Genomic DNA, 25,180 nt, shown 5'->3' with positions numbered 1-25,180 from the left:
AGACCCAAATGCAGTAGAAATTGGCCATTTTTATGGTTACTTCAGCAAAGTAAGGGCAGCCATGTAGAAATATGATAGCACAAAAAGGGAATGATCTAACGCTGTTGGACAGAGTAGGGATACCCAGCAAGGCCTGTCTATCAAGAGTCTTTTTGGTCTTTCTGAGCAGCACTCCTAACTTCTGGGTGTGGGGCAGGACCCTCTCGGGAAAGGGGGTCTAATGTCCTACTCTCCAACACGGTTGATCAGATAATTTCTTTCTGGTCAGTTTTTACACAGAAAGGTGAGGGGAGTGAGGGGAAAATTAGAGTAATAGTTTTTAGGATTTTATGGCTGGCTTTGGGGAATAGGGGGTTATGGTTTCTATGACCTGCCTTGGAGAAGCAGGTTTCCAGGCTAGCCTTGGGGGAGAATGGAACAGGGAGACAGGAGGGTAGGAGAATGTCAGAGAAAAACTTCACTTCTGAAGCTGTTGCTCAGGCCTTCATTTTGAGATATTGTTTTCTGAGTCCCAACAGCAGGAGTAGTCTTTGTAGGGGTGTCCCCAGTTAAGGGTTGAAAGCCCGATAGGAAGATGGCACCAGCATCAGAGGCTCTGGGCCCAGGGAGCATGCAGATGAACCGACAGTGTGCTGGTGTTGGGAGAGCCTGGCAGATGGTAGCAAGGCCTGCTGCAGTCCTGGGTTCTAGGAAAGGATAGGCTGTGAAGACCGTGGCAGGACACCACCCTTTAATGCAAGCATGCTGGGCTGGAGACCACGCGTTCAGAACGAAACAGCAACCTGAATTCTATCCTTAGAGTATAAGGTAGAGGCTTCATCTCAAGTTACTGCGAGTACAGGAGAAAGACCAGGGGGCAGTGGAAAAGCAAACCCACACTATGGCCTCCTGAACTATCAAGTATAGCTCCCTGAATGCAGTTCGGATGGCCATCCTCCCTTACTGCCTGCAGCCACACCCAGCAGCAGCTTCTGCAGGGCTTCACCTTCCACGTGGTGGCTGCCTTGTGCTCCTCTAGGAAATGCTCTGCCTAATTAACCAAGTTGGCTTGAAATTACTTCTATAATAAAAACAAAAGGGAAAGAAAAAAGAAGATAGAAAATCCAATCAACTGAATCAAGATGCAAGGGAACCATTCTGCTCAGGTATGCTGCCCCCACCCCTGTGAATAACAGGCTCTTGAACTGGGGTGATTTCTGTGTTGGAATAATAGAACTACAGCTCATTGCTTCTGCCAGCTACTTCGTCTGATGAGGGTGAGCAGTTGGGATCTGTGAATCCCTACCTTTCCACCCCATCAAGCTGCACTTTGATCAAGCATCTTCTGGGTCTCCTGCAGAATGAGTTGCAGCTTGAGTTGCCTTCTCCAGATGGGTGCATGTTTACTAGAATTTCTGAAATGCTTGGCAGAGCCGCTGGAATAACACTCATTCATTTGCATACTGTCTGTGGCTGCTTTTATGCAGCAATGGCAGAATTGAGTCGTTATAACAGGGATGATCCAGGCCACAAAGCCTAAAATATTTGCTCTGTGGTTCTTTACGTAAAAAGTTTGCTGACTCCTGATCTAGATACTGGATGATCTTGAGGAACATGCAACAAGGGGGCAATGGGTTTTTTATACAGAAACTCACAACAGGTGCTAGTGTGAGTTTCTGTATAAAATGGAAGCAGTCTTCCAGGCTGTGCACCAGTCGGGACCTGGGGAGGTGCCTGGGATAGGGACTGAAGAAAAGGATGTGACTGAGAGCAGGCTCATACCTGTAATTCCAACACTCTGGGAGGCTGAGGCTGGAGGATTGCTTGAGCCCAGGAATTTGATACCAGCCTGGGCAACGTAGTGAGACTCTTTCTCTACAAAAAATTAAAAATTAGCCAGGCATAGTGGCACATGCCTGTAGTCCAAGCTCCTTGGGAGGCTGAGGTGGGAGGATCCATTTAGCCTGGGAGGTTGATGCTGCAGTGAGCTGAGGTTGCACCACTGCACTCCATCCTGGGTGACAGAGTGAAAGCCTGTCTCAGGGAAAACAAGAAAAAAGACCCTAGTCACTGGGCTTAGGGCACACTTTAATCCAATATGATCTCATTTTAGCTTCACTAGTTATAGTTGCAAAAAAAACCTATTTCCAAAAAAATGACATTCTGAGATTCTAGGGGGACGTGAATTTGAGGGGACACTAACCCAGTATACGAGCAAACTCCAGGTAACTGACGGCAACCGGCAAAGATCATAGGCCCTGATTCTGTGCCTGCCAGCTCGTGATTCTCCTCCCCCAACCTCTTTTTTTTTTTATGATAAATCCATATCAGCAAGATCTCATTCAAAATCCTGAAGAAAACATCATTTAACTATTCTCTTTAGAAACTTACTTTTGAAGAAAATATGAATGAGAGAAAATCTGACGTACGGAAAAGAATCCTTAAACTATAGTTATTCTCCATTTTCCACCATTCATCAAAGTGATTTTTAAGATTATGCATAATCGGAATGGTTAGGTTCTATCCAGCATTAATAAGAATATTCATCTGCGTCTATAGCAGAGACTTTGCTTATCAGACATCCATTTGCTTTTTATCTTCCCCAGACTTGGAATTGATTGTGTGTTAAGACCTAGCTACAAGATGGAAGAGAGCCATTCAACTGCATTAGATTTTGCATGAACAAGAAATAAGCCTTTATTGTAATACTTTGTGGTTGTATGGTATTACGGGAGAGTCCTATCCTGGTGGCTACATTATCCCTTAAAGTTATTGTTTCAGTTATAAGCTTTTATGAACACATCTATCATTCACAGTAAAAATGGATATGAGTGCAATCTTTCATATAGTTCCCAGACATCATTAGTTTAACAGGTAATGACATCAAATTTAGCAATAACCTTTCTTTCATTTTTGACCCTTCAGAGTTTGAAGTGGCCCTAGGGTTATGTGTGTCTTCACTAACAAGGCTGGATGGATAGAGAACCATTCTGAGGTGTGCTCTGCAGGGACCACAGTTATTACCACCTTTATTCATGACTGCACTTCTGGGCACATAGTAGACATTTAATTAATACTTGTTGGATGTGTAAAAATTGGAAGCATATATTAGAATAATGACAGGCAGTTAAGTGTCTATAGTTTTATTTTCAAATTGAGTTACCTTGGTTATTTAAATTTTAGTCAAATATGATGGTAAAAAATAGTGGTTTTCCAGTTTAACAGGAAGTTGTCATCCCTATCCACTTGCTTAATCTTTCAAAACTCTTTTCTTTGTAAAATAGGTGCTACACAGAATACCAGAGGCCACAGACAGAGGCTATGAAGTCAGACCCAGTTTTAAATTCTGCTTATATCCATGGGAACTTTCACAAGTGGTTTTAACTCTTCAGGCCTCAATTTGTTATAAGTAAAGTGACAGAAACACATTACAGAATTATTATAGTAACGCAGAAGATATAAGTAAAATACTATAGTGTCTGCCACACAATTCAGTGTGGAATAGATATATTTTGTATGTAAATACATGCAAGTGTATGCATACACACAACTGATCCTCATTGTTTGAGGAGTCTGTATTTATGAATCCACTATGAATTATTTGTAACTCCAAATTAATTCTTCTGGCACTTTTGGGGTTATTCCCAGACATGTGTGGAATTGTGAAAAATGTGAGTCATGCCAAGTACATATTCTCAACTGAGGTTGAACATGGTGACATTCTGGCTTCATGTTTCAGCTGTCAGTCTGTAAACAAGTCTCTCTCTCTCTTTTTGCAGTCTATGTAGTGTCACGTGTTTTGCACATTTTGTGCCTTTTGTTGGTGACTTTGCCATTTAAAATGTCCCCCAAGGGTAGTGCTGAAGTGCTATCTAATGTTCCTAAGTACAAGAAGGCTGTGATGAACCTTACTGAGAAAATAAACTTTGCTCAGACATGAGTTACAGTGCCATTGGTAGTGTGTTTAAAGTTAATGAACCAAACATTTATATTAAATCAGACATATTTAAGCAGAAACACACATACATCAAGGTTGTATCCTGACTGATCAAAATCTTGTAATCACAAGTTCCTAGGAACCTAACCCCAAATTTCTCCGGAGCAAATGTTCAGTATTTGCTATTTCAGTGTTCCTGGTAACTTTGTAAAACATAACTATCATGAATAACAAGAATAGACAACATTTATAGCAAAAGTACTTTCTATTCATTACATTTATATAATAAGTTTCAAAAAGTCTGTTTATTTATCAACAATTAAATAAGAATATATAATATTTAAAAGATTCTGGGTGTGGTAAAACTATACATAGTTGAATAGACTGAACCTAGCTTAATAATGGAATCAGTAATTATAACTGATAATTGTAATTGTAAAGATATTATACAGATACACCACATGCATTGTTTGATTTAATCTTCATAAAAAGCATGATGTTTACAGTATTACTGTATCCGATTTACTGAGGAGGAAACTGAGACCCTGCAGGCTGAGTAACTTGCCTGATGTTATATTGTAAGATACAGAATTGCAAGTCAAACTGACCTTTTTTTCATTTCCAGCAATACATAATGTTTCATAAAGTGATTTACTGATATTTGCTCATCTACTGAATAGAATATTTCAAAATCCAAGACTCTCACTAAGTGGATTGGTAGCAACAAAGACAGATATTTATACACTTTAAATCAAGTATTTCTTATTTGCAGGAACAGTAAACAATGTAAGAAAAGGAACAGATAAGCAATGATCTCATTCATTGCATGCGTCGTAACTGTGTTTATTGTATATTCCTCTTCTAAAATCTTGTTGGTTCTCTTCTTTTTTTCCTTATTTCTTGTTGAAAATTAGAGAGACAGAGCTTCAGAACTTTTACATAAATTTCCATGCCAGACAGAGAATTGCTTATTTAAGTTCTCTGTTGAATAAGTAAAGATCAGGGTATTCTAGATCTGCTTGAAAGTTACATAAATTCAAATTTTGAATAATATATTCACTCTAGGTTCAATCAGCACCTCATATCTGCATATAAGATTTTATATACCATAGCAGTTCTTTCATCTGAATCAGGTTATTTGGTTTGTGTGGCATAATCTGTCTGGATGCTTGTTTTAATAGATGCAAAGAATAGTTTGTCAAACAGGCAGATCTTAATAGTGGTGCATCTTCTTTTAAATTAGGAAAGCTGGCATGTTCTGAGGCATCATCTCTAGATCAGTGCATTTGTTCCAGTGATGTTTTTGGCTTTTCTAAGTGTATAAATGTAAGTAATAGATTCACAGAATTGCAGAGCTGGAAGGGGCTTAGTGATCGTCATTTTAGCCATCTCAGATACCTTGTGAGAAAACTAAAGCCCAGAGGGGTGAAATCATTTACCCAAGGTGATACAAGTGGCTGACAGCAAAGACACTGCTCTTGCAGTAATGCTTCCCTAGTGTCACTGACAGGAGAAACCATGCCGATTAGTCCATGCCTATCCTACAGTGAGTAGGATTTAAATCCATTAGCAATGTGAGGTAAGCTGAATTCTTTTGGCCATAATTTTTCTGCACTGGGTCATAGCAAGCTTGAGGCAATGATTAGATCAAGACTGCTGCGGTTTTATAGTTGATGGCTAATGAAACAAGAGATCAATGATTGGATAAAACTAAAGATTTTAACAAGGAGCCTACTGCCTAGGTGATTTTCACAAATCCTTTTCAATACCATAAACTTGCTCTTCTCTTTTGAGTGATCACATACTGGTATAAGACAGCTGATTATCTCGGCAGCTTTTATGATGTGGTTATACCTTTATTTCAGAAAATATTCTCTGATGTACTTTTATAAAGGAAAATAGTAGAACAATAAAATAATCAATTTCCTGTGTGTACTCTGAATCTGTCAACAGCAGACATGGTCAGGACTTGAAATTCATACACAAAATGCATTACTATTCAGAAAAAACTACAAGCGAAAGATTTTCTGGCAACAACTCCTGAATCATCTATTAAAGATAAGAACCCTAAAAGTGTCTAGTCTATGAAATTGAGAAGACACTCATAAAGTAAGCATCACACCTGAAATAATGGATAGTAAATGTCCCAAACTGTATTATCATTCTTTGAAATATCCCTACGTTTTAAACATCAGCCTCAAAATTCTTGCTTAATGCTCAGTTTGGTTTCTTTAAGAATCAGATGTGATGGGTGGAAATTACTGCGTGGCGTTTGAGTGTGATTAATATAACATTTTAAAATATTTTCTAAATTCATGTAAATTACTTCTGTTCTCTGACCCTGAAGGTTGGTAAGAAGACCGGCCCCAGCCATTCACTGGGGTACCCTCTCCCTCTTTAGCGCCACTCAGAGGGCTCAGAGAAGTCTCGACCTATGGACTCTGTCTACTTTATGATCTCACCCAGGATACTGTCGTGTTCTCAGCCTCCACAGGCTGGAGATCCAGCCCAGGGGCTCCCTCAGAAGTGTATTTTAATCATCTGTTTTCTTCATGGGCCAAGTCTCCTCTGTTCCAATCTAGGCCATGGAAAAGAAGACCAAGGCCCCGTGGGAGGCATTCCTAGGGAGGTCCCACCACCGTGGACACACTGTTTTTAAGCTGCTCAGATCTCTATCAACAGTTACAACTCCCTTTCTTTCCTAGTCCCCAAGAAGTCGATTACTTTCCTGACACCAGGCATACTCCTCTCTGGCATTCAGATCCCTTTGCCTCTCAGACAACTCAACACAAATCCATTTGCTCATTCTCTCCCAGAGGTGGGGAAAACCAGACTTCAGGGCCTAGCTACCATTTTGGAATGGAATGCAAAAATTCCTCTCATTTTAATGAAGTGAGCCCATAAGAAAATAATTTCTAATTTCTCAATAGGCTACTCTGCTATGTAAATTGTCACGTGACACAGACACCTAGCATGTTCACTTACTGAAAACAGAAATATGAAATTTAATGTATTTTCCTCACTTTGCCAGCCTTCAGAGAAGTTGTTTCTTTTGTGCAGGATTTCCTGCTAAGTGATTTTCTTCAATTGTTTGTTGAGCACTCAGTAGTTTATGGTTCTAATTGTAAATCCACCTAAGGTTTATAAGTATATTTTGGCCATCTCGAGGTACCATGAATTGCAAATGGGAGATTAAAGAGGCCCAACCAAGTTTATTTTATTTTATTTTATTTTATTTTTATTTTTATTTTTATCTTTTTGAGACAGAGTCTTGCCCTGTCACCCAGTCTGGAGTGCAGTGGTGCGATCTCAGTTCACTGCAACCTCCGCCTCCCAGGTTCAAGCAATTCTCCTGCCTCAACCTCCTGAGCAGCTGGGATTACCAGGTGTGTGCCAATACATCCAGCTATTTTTTGTATTTTTAGTAGAGATGGGGTTTCCCCATGTTGGCCAGGCTGGTCTTGAACTCCTGACCTTGTGATCCACCTGCTTCAGCCTCCCAAAGTGCTGGGATTACAGGCATGAGCCACCGCCCCTGGCCTATTTTATTTTATTAAATTTGTTGTTGTTGTTGTTGTTGTTGCTCAGTTGCATTGAAGGACTAAGCAACGAAGTTTTTGCAACTCTATTTGGAGGCAGCAATTTTTCCTGGTAGTGGTACTGGCTGAAGACATGATCTGGGCATTCTGAGTGCGATCCTCAAGACTCAGAAATCGGTAAGTCTTTGGAAGCCAGGGATCCTCAGTCATCTGAAGGAGGGATTGCTGCTGCTCTTCTGTCACTTGTTGAGATCACTTAACTGAGAAGCAGGAGATGGGTGGAAGGCCTACCCGTGAATTCTTGCTGTGATTATTTCTTGATTAGTGCAGACTGCTAATCATTAGCAGCTTCATTTTGCATTTCACTCTGCAGAGCAGATGAAATCTTAATACCTGGCCCTTTCATTTTCAGTTAGCAAAACTAGTATATCAAGAATGCTGATGAGAAGGTGAGGGAAGGATTCACTGTGGTATATGTGGTAAATGAACATTTAGTCCATCCTTTTTGATACAAAGGGAGGTTTTATTTGTAGTCAAAGTAAGTCAGAGAGAAAGAGATCCATACATCTGATGAATCCTGATGATTTAATATTCCAATACCGTGCTTTTTTTTTAAACAAAATGTTTCATCCATAGTTCCATGATTCCAAGATTCCAGGAATCCAATTCATGAACCTAGAAGTTCATGAATCTTGAATTACCAACATGTTTTCTGTTTCCAGTAAGATTCTATTTAACTCTTTCTCATTGTCTGGTATGCTTTACCCAATATTTCCCCCCTCCCCTATCAGGTATTAATAATCCTTAATTCTACTAACCTCCCAGAACCACCCTCTCTGGGACAGTCGGCATGCCTTCACATCAGGGACCAGCTCCCTTAAGTTCCCTCTCTTCTTGTTTCAAAGCTGTTTTTCAGCAGCTTTGGGAAACAGCTGGCCATCAGTCCAAATTCTGTCACCTTCTGTGTGTCTCAAGTATCATTAAGTTACTCTTCAGTGCCCCGTCTTCTGGCTAAGTAAATCCACATCCTTTATCCTGCATCATACACTTTTCTTCCTCATATCTCTCTGGCTCTTATATATACTTTCTATTATTCTGTAAAACTTCCTGGACGACTTTGAAGGAATCTCTGCTGGCCTGTCAGCAAACTTATGACCAGCTACAGGAACATGCCACGACCATTGCACTAGCTTTTCTGACTCACTCTTAACCAACCGCTCTTCCCGCCCCATGTTCTCCGCAGCCCAGCAATGTGGGACTGAGGAAAGAACACAGGGCAGCAGTTAGGGAATCTGGGTTCTAGTCTTAGTTTTCTCTGTGGTCAAGATGCCGGCAAAGTAACTTTTGTCAAGCAGACACTTTTAATCCTCACAACAAAGGTGTGAAACTGAACCACTGGCCCCATTTTATTTTAGGAAATATTCTCGCTGTAGGTCAAATAACCCACCAGAGTTGTGATTTGAATCTAGTTTTAGTTTTATTTCAAAATGATATTTCATGATATTATTTTCTTTGTATCTGTTGTTCTTATGATTTTTAAAAATTATTATTACTTTTTTTTTTTAAATTTGTAGAGACAAGGACTTGCTCTGTTGCCCAAGCTGGAATGTAGTGGCACAACCACGGCTCACTGCAACTTCCTGGGGTCAAGGGAATCTCCTACCTCAGTCTCCTGAGTAGCAGGATTACAGATGTGCATTGCAATGCCAGGCTAATTTTTAATTTTTTTCACTGAGACAGGGGTCTTGCTCTGTTACCCAGGTTGGAGTACAGTGGCGTGATCGTAGCTCACTTAAGCCTTGAATTCCTGGGCTCAAGACTACCTCCTACCTCAGCTTCCCAGGTAGCTGGGGGTGCAGTCTCACTATTTTGTCCAGGCTGGTCTCGAACGCCTGGTTTCAAGCAATCTTCCTACCTCAGCGTCTCAAAGTGCTGGGATTACAGGTGTGAACCACCGTGCCTCGCCTATGATTTTTTTTTTTTTAAAAGCACATAGACTTCTGTAGAATTAGTACATCTTAATAAAACAGTTCTGTAAAATTAGTTCAAAATATGTCTGTTTCAGACTTTAAGGTCCATGAGGTCATGGATGGCTCTCTGTACCTAAGGCAGGGCACAGTGCCAGAACAGAGTTGAATGAATGAAACATATGACTATATGAATTCAATGACTATATGAATATTTGGTACGGCTGAGGTGCAAGTGAAGCCCATCCCTACGCTGTTGATCCAGTCTGAGGGTTCCCAGTCCTGTCTGCCCATTGGAGGTACCTGCAAAGCTTTAACATCTATCATGACTGGGCCCCACCCCAAGCCATTCTGAGCTAAGTGGCCTAAGTGGGTCTGGAGTCCTTGAGTGTCTAAACATCCCCAAGGTGATTCTGACAGGAACCTAATCCAGTGCTTTCCTAATTTAATTTGCGTATGAGTCACTCAAGCCTCTTGCAAAATGCAGATTCTTATCCTGTTGTCCGGGTTGGGGCCTGAGATGGGCTTCTTTAATCAGCTACCGAGTGCTGTGGATGGTCTTGGTGGGTGGTGCACACTTGGAGTAGCAGGTTTTAAAGCAGCTACATCCTCAATGGCTGTTAATGATACACTTGTCCTAAAAACATCCCTCAAAATAAATCATTCATATTTTCTGTCGTGTGCTCCCTTCCATCTGTGTCTGCGTGGCAATAATGAAGTATGCAATTTGTGACCAAGCCATAGTTAAATTAATGATTGTGGGTGACACATCTGAATAATTCAGGCTCTAAGTAGGCTTCTGCTCCCCCAGGACTGAATTTGCCTAAGGATTTTCCAACTTTTGTCTGCAAAGTCTTACCTACCCTAAAACTGACTTCCTCCTTTGCAGCGCTCCTTTGCCCATCAGCCTCATTGCTCAATTTGAGAAGCAGGGGTGTAGGGGTGTGGTCTTCAAGCCCTCAGGGACTAGGGTACCTTCTTGCTTTTACATTTGATACTCTGAATTCTTTCAGTCTTCATGATGGGAGGGACTTGACATGATGGAGCAGAGTAACCCCATCTACCTTACATCTGATCTCAAGAGTTCTAGAGTTGCTTTGAGATTTCATAGTCTGACTCAGAAAAGCAGTTCCCAAATGGCAGTTGAGATAAAGTGCTTTATTTCTAGATTAAATTCAAAGTGATACATGCAAAATATATGCATAGCTAATATTCATCATTTAAATACAAAACAGAGCCAATTTTCATAGCTTGCAAACCATGGGTTATTAAGATCAATGTTATTTTTAGGGATATACGCTTGAGGCAACTCAAAATGGTGGTTCAATAGAGAAACCATGAGGTCCCTTTCTTCAGGGGTGGGGGTGGTAGCTGAAGAGTGGGTGTAGACACAGGCATTCCACTCACAGAATGGAACAGCACCAACTTCCCTAAATTCATTCTAAAGTCACAGCTCTATTCTAGCCCAGGACAAAAGGCCACCCTCTTTGTTTCTCTTCCTCTAAACTTAGCCTGCAGTTTCTCTTTGCTGTGCCTCTGGCACTGATCACTTTTCTCATCTTTGAATTCTCTATAAATATTCATAGGATATAAGAAATGATCCAGGAAGCTGGCTCTCTAGTTGAATAGCTAATGCTGCCGGATAAGTAAATCATTCCCCAACCCTGAGCACGGGGTATGGATTAGGTGTCTGGGGAAGGCTGGTAGAATTAAAAGAACCAAAGCTGGTTTCAGTTCCCAGGGGTCAGTGCACCAGTCCTCCAGCTCCTATAGGATACTGCCTGTGATCCAGGGGATGCCTCCAGCTCAGTACTCCAAGAGCAGCACCTGCAGTGGGTGTTGGGAGTGCCAGTGGGTCAACCGGTTCCTGTTAGGGAAGCCCACGTTGTCCGTCTGGAACTCCATGTTAAATGTGGGGTTTGAGGTTTCCGAGGAAAGGCCATCGTTGTTTCTAGCAGTGCCCAGTTAGCAGAACATTGATTCTTCCTAAGCAATGCACAAAGAAGGAAGAAGCATGAAGTCGTACCTCTTAGTGTTGCTAACATTTTACCACAGTCTTAATGTCTCTGTACTTTTTCTTTTGCAATTCCCTGAGGTCGAAAGACATGCCTAATAGGTAAGTTTATTAAATAGCTAGGTCCAAACAACTTAAGTACTTATGTCCTAATAATTTAGTAGCCATCTGATTATTATTTTTTTTTTTCTAAGACAAGATCTCCTCTGGTCCCAGGCTGGAATGCAGTGGCACAAATATGGCTCACTGCAGCCTTGACCTTATGGGCTCAAGCAATCCTCCCATCTCAGCCCCTCCATGCCTAGCTGGGACTACAGGCACGTGCCAGCATGCTCACCTAATTTTTGTATTTTCTGTAGAGACTGTTTTTTTTCCATGTTGCCCAGCATGGTTCCAAACTCCTGGGCTTGAGTGATCCACCCATTTCAGCCTCCTAAAGTTCTGGAATTACAGGCGTGAGTCACTGTGCCTGGTCTGAAATAATTATACTCATAAATTGAAAAAAAAAACCACAATATTTTTGCTTCCTTCCTAAATAACTGCACTAATGAATGTGTTTGCCTGGTGGGTACTGCATAACTTTAAACCCAAATTGGACCCTGACCCCTTTGTTTCTTGTTTCTCACTGAATGATTTGATTGACTGGTCATACACAGCAGTATCCAAAACCCAGCTTCACAGAAATCAAAATAATTAAAAGGAATGTAGCATCTAGGTTGAAACTGTGAGCTACCTTGAGTTAATGGTCCCTGTGGTGTCCAGCAGATGTTACTAGGCTTTCCTCAAAATGTTAAAATATCTTACAGATTTCCTATGACTTAGTTCCTTGTGTCATCGTAGGACACCTCTGCACAGAGTTTGAGAACTGTGACCATAACTGGAGATTCTGACACTGAACTCAGGGAGTGTAGCACCTTGACTGAGTAGTGTTTGAAGATTTAATACCATGAATAAACTATAGGGAAATAACTGCTTTTCAGCTCCGTCTGGACAGAGTGGATGCTATCATTGATTCCGGCATTCATCATTATACCTACAGGATGTCCTCAAGTACAGCAGTTTATGTAAGAGAAGTGATTTCTTCTGTTATGTCAATTACTCAATGGAGAATAAGCTGCTCCCCTCATTCAAGAAGGGTTTATTTAACACCTATCATGTGCCAAACCCAGTTCTGGGTACCTGGAATCTATCAATAAACAAAGGATAAAAATTCTTGCCCTCTTGGACCTTAGATTCTGGCCTCTTGATTTCAAGGTAAAGAGTGTGGAATATTACAGCCTTTGGATTATTTTGCCAAGCAACACAAGAAAGTCATAAAAGGACTTTTATCCCCTCTAAAGTTCTATTTAATGGCTTATTTTCAAAGATTAAAATTCTGCAGAAAACAGGCATACTTACGATATTTAGAACCTAATCAAGTGACTGAAACTAGAGGGAATTATTCTATATTAGTGAAAATCAATGATCTATGAATACTCTCTTAATGAAGACTGACAATATATGAATGCAGTGTGGGTAAAGAAGCAACTTCTGTTAATAGGCTGATTATACTTAGAAGGTTGATGCGTAATTGAATTGGACGGTCCCCTTAAGTCATCCTCATCTTTGTTTATGCTCAGGAGATGTGAAACGGCATGTATTTTGAAACACTGGATACATTACAGTGCTTTTTAATTTCTTTTGCGACATAAAATAAATACTATGCGAATTTTTCTATCTCATGGTGCTAGGTAGCAGAATTCGCATCCAGACATATCATATGAGAAGAGAGGTGCTTCATTTTATCTAAATAATTAGAGCCATATTTGGATCTGTGATAACAGTGGGACAACTGCTTTTCTCAGGATCTTTTAGAGAAATCAGGGAAGCTGGTACTTTTACCTTATATTCTGACTGGGCCAGCCTTCCTCCAACTCATTTTCCCTCAAGTCTACAATAAATTAATAATAAAGCACTGCAAATAAAATCTTCTGAGATTTAAGACTGGGTTGTGGCACCACAAGTTCCCTAAGCAGTGTTTTTTAGACTTTGTACTAAAACAAGTTAACATAAAATGTGGCCTATATATAAATGGTAAAAAAAAATGTTTTCCATCTGCATCAGGGAGTATATATCCATGTTCCACAACTCAGAAACAACTATTACTAAGATTTTTATCTACAGCCTTCTAGTCTATATAACCCATATTCCACAACTCAGAAACAACTATTACTAAGATTTTTATCTACAGCCTTCTAGTCTATATAACCCATATTCCACAACTCAGAAACAACTATTACTCAGATTTTTATCTACAGCCTTCTAGTCTACATAGTTTTATACATATACATAGTAATAGAAATAGTTATAGTTATATAAAGTTTTGCAGCTGTGTGTGTAAATGATTTTGTTGATATTATACATATGAACCACATCTTTTAGTTTACATCCTATTCTGAACATTTCCCCAGGTCCCTAAATACTTTTCTAAAACATATCTTTTTTTTTTTTTAATTGCTGTGTGTTTTTCAGAGTATAGATGACTATAATTTATTTAATCTATCACCTATTAGGAGTATCTAGCTTGTTTTTTTAACCCTGTAAAATAAGTTTAATGAAACTATCAAAGATTTAATGTTTAGCTCTCATATTTATCAAAACATGAAAATTCCCCCAAGTTGATATTAAAAGTCACCAGTACTTTTCTTCATGTATTTATCACATGTTCATTGAGCATTTACTATCTACACAAGAGGCCCAAGCCTCTGCCAGAGCCGCAAAAGAAATCTAAGTATGAGGCCTGACTTTGTGGTGGGCATGGAGGTGAGGTGCTTCCCTGCAGAGGAGGCTGGACCGTGTGGTGACGGAACTACAGAACGACACTGACAGCTGCCTCTTAAGCCACTCACTGAATGATCTAACTTTACTAGTGGTAGCATTTGCAAAAAAACAGTGATACTTGCTGAAGAAATACTACTGTCATTAATTTGATTTAGGGTAGGAAAAAAAGAAAGGCAGTTTATCATAGGGACTGAAATCCGAAAAAGTCTTTTTTAGAAAAAAATGCACATTTCCAAATAATCCCCACTGAGAGCAGATGTTGAAGCCTAGGAAATGTGTTTTGATTCTAGAATTAATCTGTCTGTTTATTTGGCCTATTGCTCTGTAGGCATTATTGGAAGCAAGTTGACATTGAAATATGGGGCTGGTCTTAGAGTCCAGAGATCTGGTCTTTACCACTTCCTCTCCTGCTTATTAATCAAGGGACCCTACACTAGTGGGTTCGTCTCCCTGGGCTTCAAGCTGCCTTATTGACCAGACAAGATCTCTGAGTAACTTAAGAAAACACACAGAACAGATATAATAAACTGCATGATATCACACAACTGGGAAGAATTATTGTTGTGGATAAGAATGCCTTAGGTGAGAGAAACCACATACTTTAAAATGAATAAATTCTGGCTTTATTTATCTATATCAAAAGCTCCCACATCCCTTGTGAGAATGAATTAAACTTCACTATCCTAGAGCCTAGAAAGCATTAAGCACGAGTGTAAAGGGAGAGAAAAGAGGAGAAAAGAAGGAAGGAAGAAAATAAAGAGCCAGGGGCTTGGGGAGGAAGCTTGATGAGGGATTTAGAAAGAGAGAGAGAGAGAGAGAAAGAGTGTGTGTGTGTGTGTGTGTGTGTATGTGTGTGTTAGACATGTTGAGAGAGAGAGAGAGGAGTGTAGATTGCCAGCTTGAATGGCAGAGAACCCTGTGGCTCCTTGACAAACTGAAAGGGCCTAGAAGGCAGACAGGCAGGTGAGAATCTGTCTCACTGCTGGTGGTGTCACCCTCCTCCCCAGCTAATGATATCCACCTGGCGGTCTGACAGAGCTTTGAGATCAGTCTGTGGATCTTGTCTTGGTTGAAACACCTGCTCTCATATCTGGAACAGTTGTTCCCAAAGTCTTTACTATTTTCACAGGATGATGTTAAATCCAGTCTGTCCTCAAGCTGGGGTGACCAATTTCAGTTTGCCTAGGACTTTCCTCGTTTTAGCCCCCAAAACCACAGGTCCTGGGAAACCCTCTCAGTCCCAGGAAAGCCAGGACGGTTGGGGCCATACCAAAAGCTGGAATTAGGGTTTGGATGCTGTGATAAACAAGTCTGAGTAAATGGTTTCCTGTTTGAAAGCAAATTTTCCAGAAGGATGTGCACTCTCTGCAACTTACAGAAATAGGCCACCCCAGAAAATAGAAGTTTGGGGCGTTTAATGACTTTTAATATATTTTAATATATTTAGTTTGAATTCAAAAGAAGGAGAGAGACTGTAGTATGTATGTACACTTTGACATGTTACCCTTCCACACTTTAGCCACCAGGACCTTGTCATGTACTGGCTTATATTTATATTGACTGGCATGGGACCTAGCTACCTACGCTCTAAATGACACAATCTAGAAGAAACAAGAAAACTCTTGGTTACGATATTTCTTTACTCACTCATAGTGTAAAGAACATTTTATTCATTCTTTCATTTATTCATCAAAAGGCATGGAATTTACACTATGTGTCTGTTGCATACAAAGTGCTGGTGCTGTGAAGAGTCAGGCTGTAGAATGTTAGACAATTAGACAGTGTAGACAATTACAGAATGAGGAAACTTTCTGATGCAGACTGATATGGTTTGGCTGTGTCCCCACCCAAATCTCATCTTGAATTGTAGTTCCCATAATCCCCACTTGTTGTGGGAGGGAGGACCCAGTGGGAGGTAATTGAATCATGAGGGTGGTTGCCCCACGCTGCTGTTCTAGCGATAGTGAGTGAGTTCTCACAAGATCTGATGGCTTTATAAGGGGCTTTCCCCTCCTTTGCTCGACATTTCTCCTTCCTGTTGCCAAGTAAAGAAGGATGTGTTTTCTTCCCCTTCTGCCATGATTGTAAGTTTCCTGAAGCCTCCCCAGCCCTGTGGAACTGTGAGTTAATGAAACCTCTTTCTTTTATAAATTACCCAGTCTCAGGTATGTCTTTATTAGGAGGGTGAGAACAGACTAATATAGAGACACACACAGGAGCTGTGAAAATATTTTTATCCTTAAATCAACTATGGTTATTATGCCTGGAAGAAATAAATATAAGATGAATATGCATATTATTTTAGATTATTACTCAAGACGACATATCCAGCAGGTGACAGATAGCTGCTGATAACATACTCCTTGACAAACCTTGTGCAAGGTACTAAGAGTGATGTTGAAATTCATCCCATCATGAAGTGATTCTTAGAAATCAAGTGTTGAAAACTGACTTGCTCCAATTAGCTTAAGCCGTAGAGGATCTTGCACTGATTTTACCCACTCTGAATCCACCATAGATCCATGATCTTTTGTTCAAAATATTCGGGGCTGATTGTATTTTGCAAATCAGAAATGGTAAGATTTGGGATGTATAATAAGGCACAGATACCACTCACTGTGTTTACATGGAGATAGGACAGCAGCCCATGACCAAAGATATTAATCATTCTATTGCAATATGTATGTATGTTTATACCAAAGGTAAAGACTATGAATCATCTCATGTGACTTCAGGTCAGGTTTTGATAATAAATGAATCTGAAAAAACTTGAGTTTCAGGGGTTTTTGCATTTTTATGAATTGAAACAGGGAGTGTGAACATGTACTAGAAGAGGGCCAACACAAAAGTGTCTAATGGGAGCTTCCGTTCCAATTTCTCTTACACATACACACAGATGCACTTTCACACAGCCAAGGTTACAATGTGGTATTTAAGAAATGCCAAATGAATTGTGCAGTGAGTAAATGCTTTATAAGCTTAGAGGAGGTAGATCTACTTCTCGCTTAGGTTATTGAGGCCCCACAAGGCATATGGGATTCAGGAGCATCTTGTAAGAGAGGTGCACAGCTATGTGGAGAGCCTGGTACAGGTCAGCATACCATTTTGGTCATGGCCTTGAGCAAAGGCTGGTGGGATAACAGCTTAATGTTCTCTTGAGTTTCTTTATGGGGAAAGGAATCAGAATTTCCATCTAACTTTACCAATATTAATTTATAATGTTAGCTGCTATTTTAGAGACTCTTTTATGTTATGGTGAAATGAGAAAATTAATTGGGGTTTTAAAAAGGCGAGTAATTATTTCTTTCTCTCTCATGCATGATGTGATATTTTGGCTATTGCCTTCAGCAAAACTAGCTCCATTGCTGTTGGACGTTTTATGCTGCTTTCTTTTATGTGAAGATCTAAGAAAGCTTCATTTCATAGTTATTTTCAAAGAAAATGTGGCAATATTTAGATCATTTGTTCTCAACATTGGCCGTGCTTTGGAAACACGAATCAGGCTGTGGGAGGAGGGAGGTTTTAAAAACATCCTGATGCTTCCTTCCCACCCCCAGAGGTTTTGATACAATTGATCTGGGGCACAGTCTGGACACAGAAATTTTTAAAGCCTGGTGAGTCTAATGTTGAAATTACGGGTTTTGATTAATCAACTTTTGGTCGAATTTATATAAAGGGTAGGTAAAGTAAATAGTTAATTATTTTTTTGCAATTAGAATAAAAACAAACTACGAAATCAAAATAAAAATTAACTACATGTCAACTAAAGTATTTTTAAAGCATGTTTTTAAACCAAAAGATAATCTTTCCCCACTCTTTATTCGTTTTATTGGAAAAATACACTCTGCCAAAGAATGTAAGTGTTATGGTTCATGTACACACACAGATTTACCATTAAAACATGGAAACTACTCTCCTCCCACATAATTTCTACATTTGGCATTGAATCAAAGCTGTACAAGGGAGAGAGTTTCCACAATTTGTTCCGTCCACACCGTATGGGTTAGCTGCAAAGTATGTTAATTTTAAAAGGGATGGTGAGCCTAAATTTTTACCTTGAAGAAACCAGGGACATTAGAAGTTTGCCAAAGGTCACACAGCTCACTGATGGTGGAGCCCCACCCAACCAGAGTTTTGATTTTGATTCAAGGCTGTTTTTACGCTACTGCCTTTTCCTGCTTTTATAGGCACTAAGGGAATATAAGCTGGGTTGAAATGAGTGAAGACAGTTAAAACAGACACAAACAAACAAACAAACAAAAAACTCCTTTAAACTTTCAGGTTATACACAAGATAGTAGAATTACTCAGAGGGAGAAGCTACAATACCAATGTAACATCACATTACTTTCTTACGTGCAAAATAAGATTATCTTATTTGATGAATATTCTATTGTGTCTCACTCCTACCAGGATATGGTGTAGAAGGTATCAATTGATAAAATCAACTGAAATGTTTTATAGGGCTTACTTTAAAGAAAAATAAATTATGCTTCAAGAGTCAACATTTATTCAGATTGTAGACATTTGATATGTTTTCCACTGCCATCAAAAACAATAGGTAGCTATAAATCCTCAGAAATTGATAAGGATTCAGGAAACTTTGAAAGTGAGATTCAATTACCTTCAGAAGAGTGGATAGAGATCTTTTCGCATCCAGGTCAACTGCATATTTGTAGCTTTTATTTCTAAGTCATAGCAGAATGATACTGGGAGGCTGCTGGAATGGCCCACATTTGAGTTTTATTTCTACACGGTGATATATGACCAAATCCTGCAATGAGGCTTTTAAGAGGCGTACTGTTTGTGAGTCCCTATAGAAATAACACCATTAAGTTTAATCTAAACTAGCTAAAACTTCTTGATATGATGAAATTTCTGGATAAAGAAAAAAGAGCTTCTTAGAAATACTGTTATGATACAGGCATTACTTGAATTAAAATGTCATTTAACAAGTATTTGTTTCTATATTAAGTTATTTAGTCAAAAAAATAAAAGTCCACCTAAAAGTTACTTGAAAGCTTGGGGAGTTGGTTAATTGGTTCCTTAAGTTGTTATTGAGGTCTCAGACCTCAACTTTTCCTTGGAACGACAACCCTAATGCTCATGGTTTTGCCAGCTGCATCCCACATCTCAGAGACCAAGAACACACACAGGATTCTGCTATACTGTGTTAGGACTAATGGCCCATGTGATAATTTACACGTTGATTTCTTCTCCAAAATATTTGGATCAGAATATTTTTTCCAAACTTTAATGAAATCTTATATGAAATAGAAAGATGATGGATCTGATAAGCAAATGTTCCTTTGCTTATTAAGAAGTATGAAAAGGATCGTTAGGAGGGTATTGAAGGGAACATTGGCTTTGGAAATTCCAGATTTCGTTTGAGTCCTGTTTTTCCCATCAGTAGACATCTCACCTTCAGTAAGCCACTGGCATTTCTGAAATCTATCATCTGAGAAATGGGATAAAAACCCAAGTCATAGTCCTTCTAAGGATGGAAGCAACTTGTATGTTGTAATGCATAGAAAAGTTATTTTTACTTTCCATTAGTAAGCTCCTTCAAGTTAGACTCTTTTTGTTTGTTTGTTTGTTTTCTGGACCACAAATAATCCTAAACTCACAATAAAATGTTAATTTAATAGGTGGAACAATGCAATCTCAAAATAGTGATACATCTCTATTATGTTTAGATAAGTACACCTAATCTATAGAAATTTTCTTTTGGTTTTTAGAAAAACATTGTTATTTCAGCATCAATGTTAGCAGGTACAGGTTGAAAATAGCCTATTACAATAAACCGAAGCAGCTGACAATAAAATTAGCATGACTTCCTCAATTAATACAACCCACATCACCAAAAGATCAGTTTCTACCACTTAGCCAAATCCTTTATTTATCGATTAATTACATTTATATCACACAAACGTCCCATTCATTCATTCAGAATCTTTTAAGTCATGATTGTCCAGTGTTTACTTCAAGTATTAGCTTTATTTTGACTGATAGATCACCCCCTTACCTCTAAGAATTTAATTATTTAGTTGCATTTTATCCAATATTTATTTTTAATGTTACACACATGCAAAAATAATTGAAGGCAATTACAATAGGCTTATTGCTTTATTAGTGATGCTAGAAAAATTAAGTTATTGCTCAAGTTTTACCTGGCTCATTGAGCTTGTCCCCTGTATTTTACTACACTTTTTTTTTCTCTAAATGCCCGTGTTAGAGCAGAATGCATTTTAAAAGTGAGTGGGAAAGGCCTTCAATAATCATATTTACAAAGCTACTCCAGGCAGCCAAATACTTAGAGCTATTGTCCATAGCTCCTGAGAGCCACAGTGGGAATAACTGATAACTTATATTTAAAAATCTTATTTTTCCCCTAAGGGATGGTCTCTTGAATTATCAGATTTTGGCATAACAATATGCAAACTCTGATCTCAATACATTAAGAATTTTTGTGTCCCAACTCAAAAATGAAAGCTGGCAGGGCTAATTTTCCTGCTGTCAATGAAGTCTTGGGGATGTTTAAGCTCTAGAGTGAACAGGAGACTTTTGGTCTTCAGGTACTGGGGAAGAGTGGACTCAGTGTTGTACTAACGTGGCTGTGGTTCTCTGGTTGTTTCCTTTCACAGCAACACCCCTGAGCCCACTTAAGCCCCCACGGATGGACACTGCTCCGGTGGTCGCATCTCCCTATCAAAGAAGAGATTCAGACAGATACTGTGGGCTCTGTGCAGCCTGGTTTAATAACCCTCTGATGGCCCAGCAACATTATGATGGCAAGAAACACAAAAAGAATGCGGCAAGAGTTGCTTTATTAGAACAACTGGGGACAACCCTGGATATGGGGGAACTGAGAGGTAAGGGCAGCTCTTCTCACTTCTGCCACAAAACTGGGCTTTCAGAGAAAAGAGGGGGCTTTCACAAATTGGAATGATTCTTCTTCTTGCTTTAATTATTAAGGAAAAAGTGAGGCTCACCCAGAGGAAATGGACAAGAAAGGAAATGAGCAGAAGACTTACTTTAGTTTAATTTTTATAATCTCCTTTGTTTCAAAGTGTTTATTTCCATATTTCCATATTTTTATTGACCGCTTTTCAAACCAAAGGCACAATCATGAACTGGATTATCTTCCTTCTGCTTTATCTTTAACTGCCTTCTTTACTGAATGCTTTCGTAGAGTAGTAGTGTTAAAAAAAAAAAAAAAAAAAGGTGCTAAATCAGAGGCTGAGGCGGGTGGATTGCTTGAGGTCAGGAGTTCAAGACCAGCCTGGCCAATATGGTGAAACCCCATCTCTACTAAAAATACAAAAAATTAGCCGGGTGTGGTGGCACACACCTATTATCCCAGCTACTTGGGAGGCTGAGGCAGGAGAATCGCTTGAACCCGGGAGGCAGAAGTTGCAGCGAGCCAAGATTGCGCCATTGCCCCTCTGGCCTGGGCAACAGAGTGAGACTCTGTCTCAAAAATAAAAATAATAATAAAAAAAGATGCTAAAAAGGCCAAATAGTATTATCTTATCTTAAACTTTTGGACTTTTATAAATTTAGCCAAAATAAAGCAACAAAATTGACTCAATTTAATGACTTAAAGCAAGCCCAAGCCCGTTTAATAAAATCTCCAGACAATCACGGTAAGACGGTGCTGTGTGGCACTATGTAGTCTGTAGTCAACACCTGACTCCTCTGCACCGTGCCCCTGCCCCCGACAGGGTTTTCTTGACAACTAGAAACCATGCATCATTTGAAGCTCGTGTCAGCTTTCACAGAAGCTGCTGAATTTGGAAAACATAGCCTGAGGATTAATTCTGTGGATTCCTTAGGAAGCCATCCACCAATCTGTGGGACTAAATAGAATATTTTATCACTAGCAACCATTTAAGCATTTTTGATCACCTACATACTTTTGATCAGCTTGATGTTGGCTGCGTAGAAGTACAGCAAAATTATATACTATAATTTTCTGAGAAAATACATTTTTCTCAGAAAAATAAAAATAATTCTGCAAGGGGTGCTATTGGTACTATACTTCAGATTTGGTATAAGTTTGATGAGCTTTTGTGGGCAGGTCATTCATAATGCCTGTAAGCTGCAGATAATATTTACAAATCAATGTGGAGAAGGCAACCTGGGTTTAAATGGGGTTCTGGATATAGAGCCTACAATTCTAATTACCCTAATCTGACTGTGAACCTGCAAGGGGGATAATTATAACAGAAAATGACTTGTAACATTTCTAGACAAAACAAGTAATATATAAGGTCATGCTACAATGAGTTGAGAGGAGGGACAGGTAACGTCTCAATATGTTGGTTGCAGAAGATCTCACCAAGGGAGTATACATGATTGGGAACTAGAAAAGTAGGTGGCATTTTAGAAGGTGAGAAGGCATTCCATATGAGCAGAATCACATATGCATAGGCAAAGGTCAGGAAACAAGCTAAAGACAGTTAAGAAGTCATCATGGAAGAATCTTACACTGCAGCATAGATTTAAGGTTGGAGATCCATAGCTACATATATAGAGCTTGATTAGAGATTGATTTTTTCCAAAAGACCTGATTAAAAACAACAAAAAAAGAGCAAACATTAAAAACGCTTCATTTTTGTGTATGTGTTCTAGCTACAGAAAAGCAACTTGGGGGTTCATATTTCAGTATGTTGGAGAATCTCATTGCAGAAGCTTTTGAGTCAATGGTACTACTGCTTTTTCATGGAGGATTTCATGTTTTCAGTCTATGTCTTGTTAAAGAAAATAGGCAGGGTCTCTCCATAGCTGAAGGCCTACCTGCAATGCCTGTGTTACTGGCAGATAACAAGTTGTCTCACTGACTCCTTCCCGGCAGGGCACTGAAGGAGAAAAACAGGGCTTTATTTATGTTTGGTGCCAGATATTATGACTTGAAGAAAAATTATTCCTAGAGCATATTCTTCCTGTCTATTTTGAATTATCAGTGCTGCATCTTTTATGTACAACTATATCTTAATGACTTGGGTGTCTGAATTCTGTTACATTTGAGCAGCTTGTCTTTCATACAGAAGACAAAAAGGCTGCTCTTTGACTCGATAACTCAATGTGACTGTGACTCAGTAGCCCATGGAATGTGATTAGCATTGAGCACAATGCCCTTGAAACCAACCTTTCCACACGCTCCAGGTGATATCCTGATAGATATTTATTCAAGCATTAAATATTGCAAAAGCTTAAGAATAAAGCAACTATGATAACCCAGCACTTTGAAACACACACACACATGCCACACACACCCCCATCTATTCCTGGAATGCTTCTATTGTACGATCAATCAATTAACAAAGGCAAAAATGCTAATTCATAAATATAGGCATACCCATGACTTTAATAAAATGGTAGCAGGCAGCTGAAGCATGATATAGCAATGTTACTGGATGGTAGGCTTTTTCTATTTCTCTCATAGCACTTCTCACATTTTTAAACACTACCTTGTTTACTTATTTATGTTTTTGTATTTTCTTTCTCTCTACTCACTTTATAGATTATTAGCACCTTAGAAGCAGGCATCTATGTCTGGTTTGCTCATTTATATGTTCAAAACACCTAGAATAGTGACAGACACATAATAGTTACTCAATAGTTGCTGAATGACTGAATGAATGAACAGAGAATGCCCTAAAAGAAAATCACCTGAAATCTTACATTCTTAACATGGCAATCATTTTCGTTTCTAGAAGGATTCTGATTTAATATTTTTATAAGAAACTGTTTCTAATTTTGTTTTAATTTTTTAAAATGATGTATATTTTATGATAGTGAAATGCAGAGATATTATGTGTTACAGTTCTATGAGTTTTGACAGTGCAAACACCTGTGTAGCCCACAGACCTATTAAGATACATAACTTTTCCATCATGGGAAAATTTCCATGTCAACTCCAACCCTCCATTCTAGAGAACCATTTTTCTCATTTTTTCATCATAAATTAGTTTTGCTGGTTCTAAAACCCCATATAAGTGGAATCATAAAATGCATATTTCTTGTATGTCTGGCTTATTGTGGATCTCACATTGTTTATGAAATTTATCCATTTATAGCATATAAAGCAAAGTAGTACAGTTTTTATTGCTGAGTAGTATACTATAGACAAAACTACCATAATTTGTCTATCCACTCTGTTCATTGATGACCTTTGGATTATTTTGGTGCTATTTTAGATAAAGCTTTCATGAACATTACTGCACAAGACTTTTTTTTGTCAACGTATGTTTTCCTTCTCTTGGTAAATAGGCATACGATTGCTGGGTCATAAATTGCATGTATTTTTAACTATATAAGAAACTGCCAAAATCTAAAATAGTTGCATTATTTTGCACTTCAAAAAGCCAACATATAAAAATTCCATAGCCTCACCAACATCTGTTCGTGTCAATCTTTTAAATTTTAGACATTCTAGTGTGTATAGGAGAGTGTTTCATGATGCCTTTAATTCGTATTTCCATATTGACTAATGATGTCAAGTACTTTTTTTTTTCTTTTCTTTTTTTTTTGAGACAGAGTCTTGCTCTGTTGCCAGGCTGGAGTGCAGGGGCACGGTCTCAGCTCACTGCAACCTCTGCCTCCTGGGTTCAAGAGATTCTCCCACCTCAGCTTCCCAAGTAGCTGGGACTACAGGTGCGTGTCACCATGCCCAGCTAATTTTTGTATTTTTAGTAGAGACGGGGTTTCACCATGTTGGTCAGGATGGTCTTGATCTCTTGAACTCGTGATTCGCCCACCTTGGCCTCCCAAAGTGCTGGGATTACAGGCCTGAGCCACCGCACCCAGCCTCAAGTATTTTTTAAATGTGCTTATTGGTCATTTGTGTATCTTTCTTTGTGAAGTGTTTATGTCTTTTATCTATTTTTAAAAATGGTTTTTTACCTTTTATTAATGAGATG

General features: G+C 39.0%; 1 protein-coding gene across 4 annotated transcripts in view; it reads left to right on the top strand.

Annotated features, from left to right (window-relative positions):
- The window catches only part of ZMAT4 (zinc finger matrin-type 4), a 372,597-nt gene that overhangs the window by 209,822 nt on the left and 137,595 nt on the right, over positions 1-25,180 (top strand). For 3 of the 4 annotated variants that reach the window (XM_017961971.3, XM_017961970.3, XM_021942255.2), the window contains exon 5: positions 20,900-21,127. The exons of the other annotated variant lie outside the window; for it this stretch is intronic. In XM_017961971.3, coding sequence (XP_017817460.1) covers positions 20,900-21,127 — 228 coding nt within the window. The remainder of the gene's footprint in view (positions 1-20,899; positions 21,128-25,180) is intronic. 4 annotated transcript variants of the gene reach the window in all.

Source organism: Papio anubis, chromosome 8 (assembly GCF_008728515.1).
Source record: "Papio anubis isolate 15944 chromosome 8, Panubis1.0, whole genome shotgun sequence".
Classification (NCBI taxonomy): domain Eukaryota; kingdom Metazoa; phylum Chordata; class Mammalia; order Primates; family Cercopithecidae; genus Papio; species Papio anubis.
The sequence above is the reverse complement of the archived record's forward strand: the minus strand, read 5'-3'. Positions and strand labels throughout refer to the sequence as shown.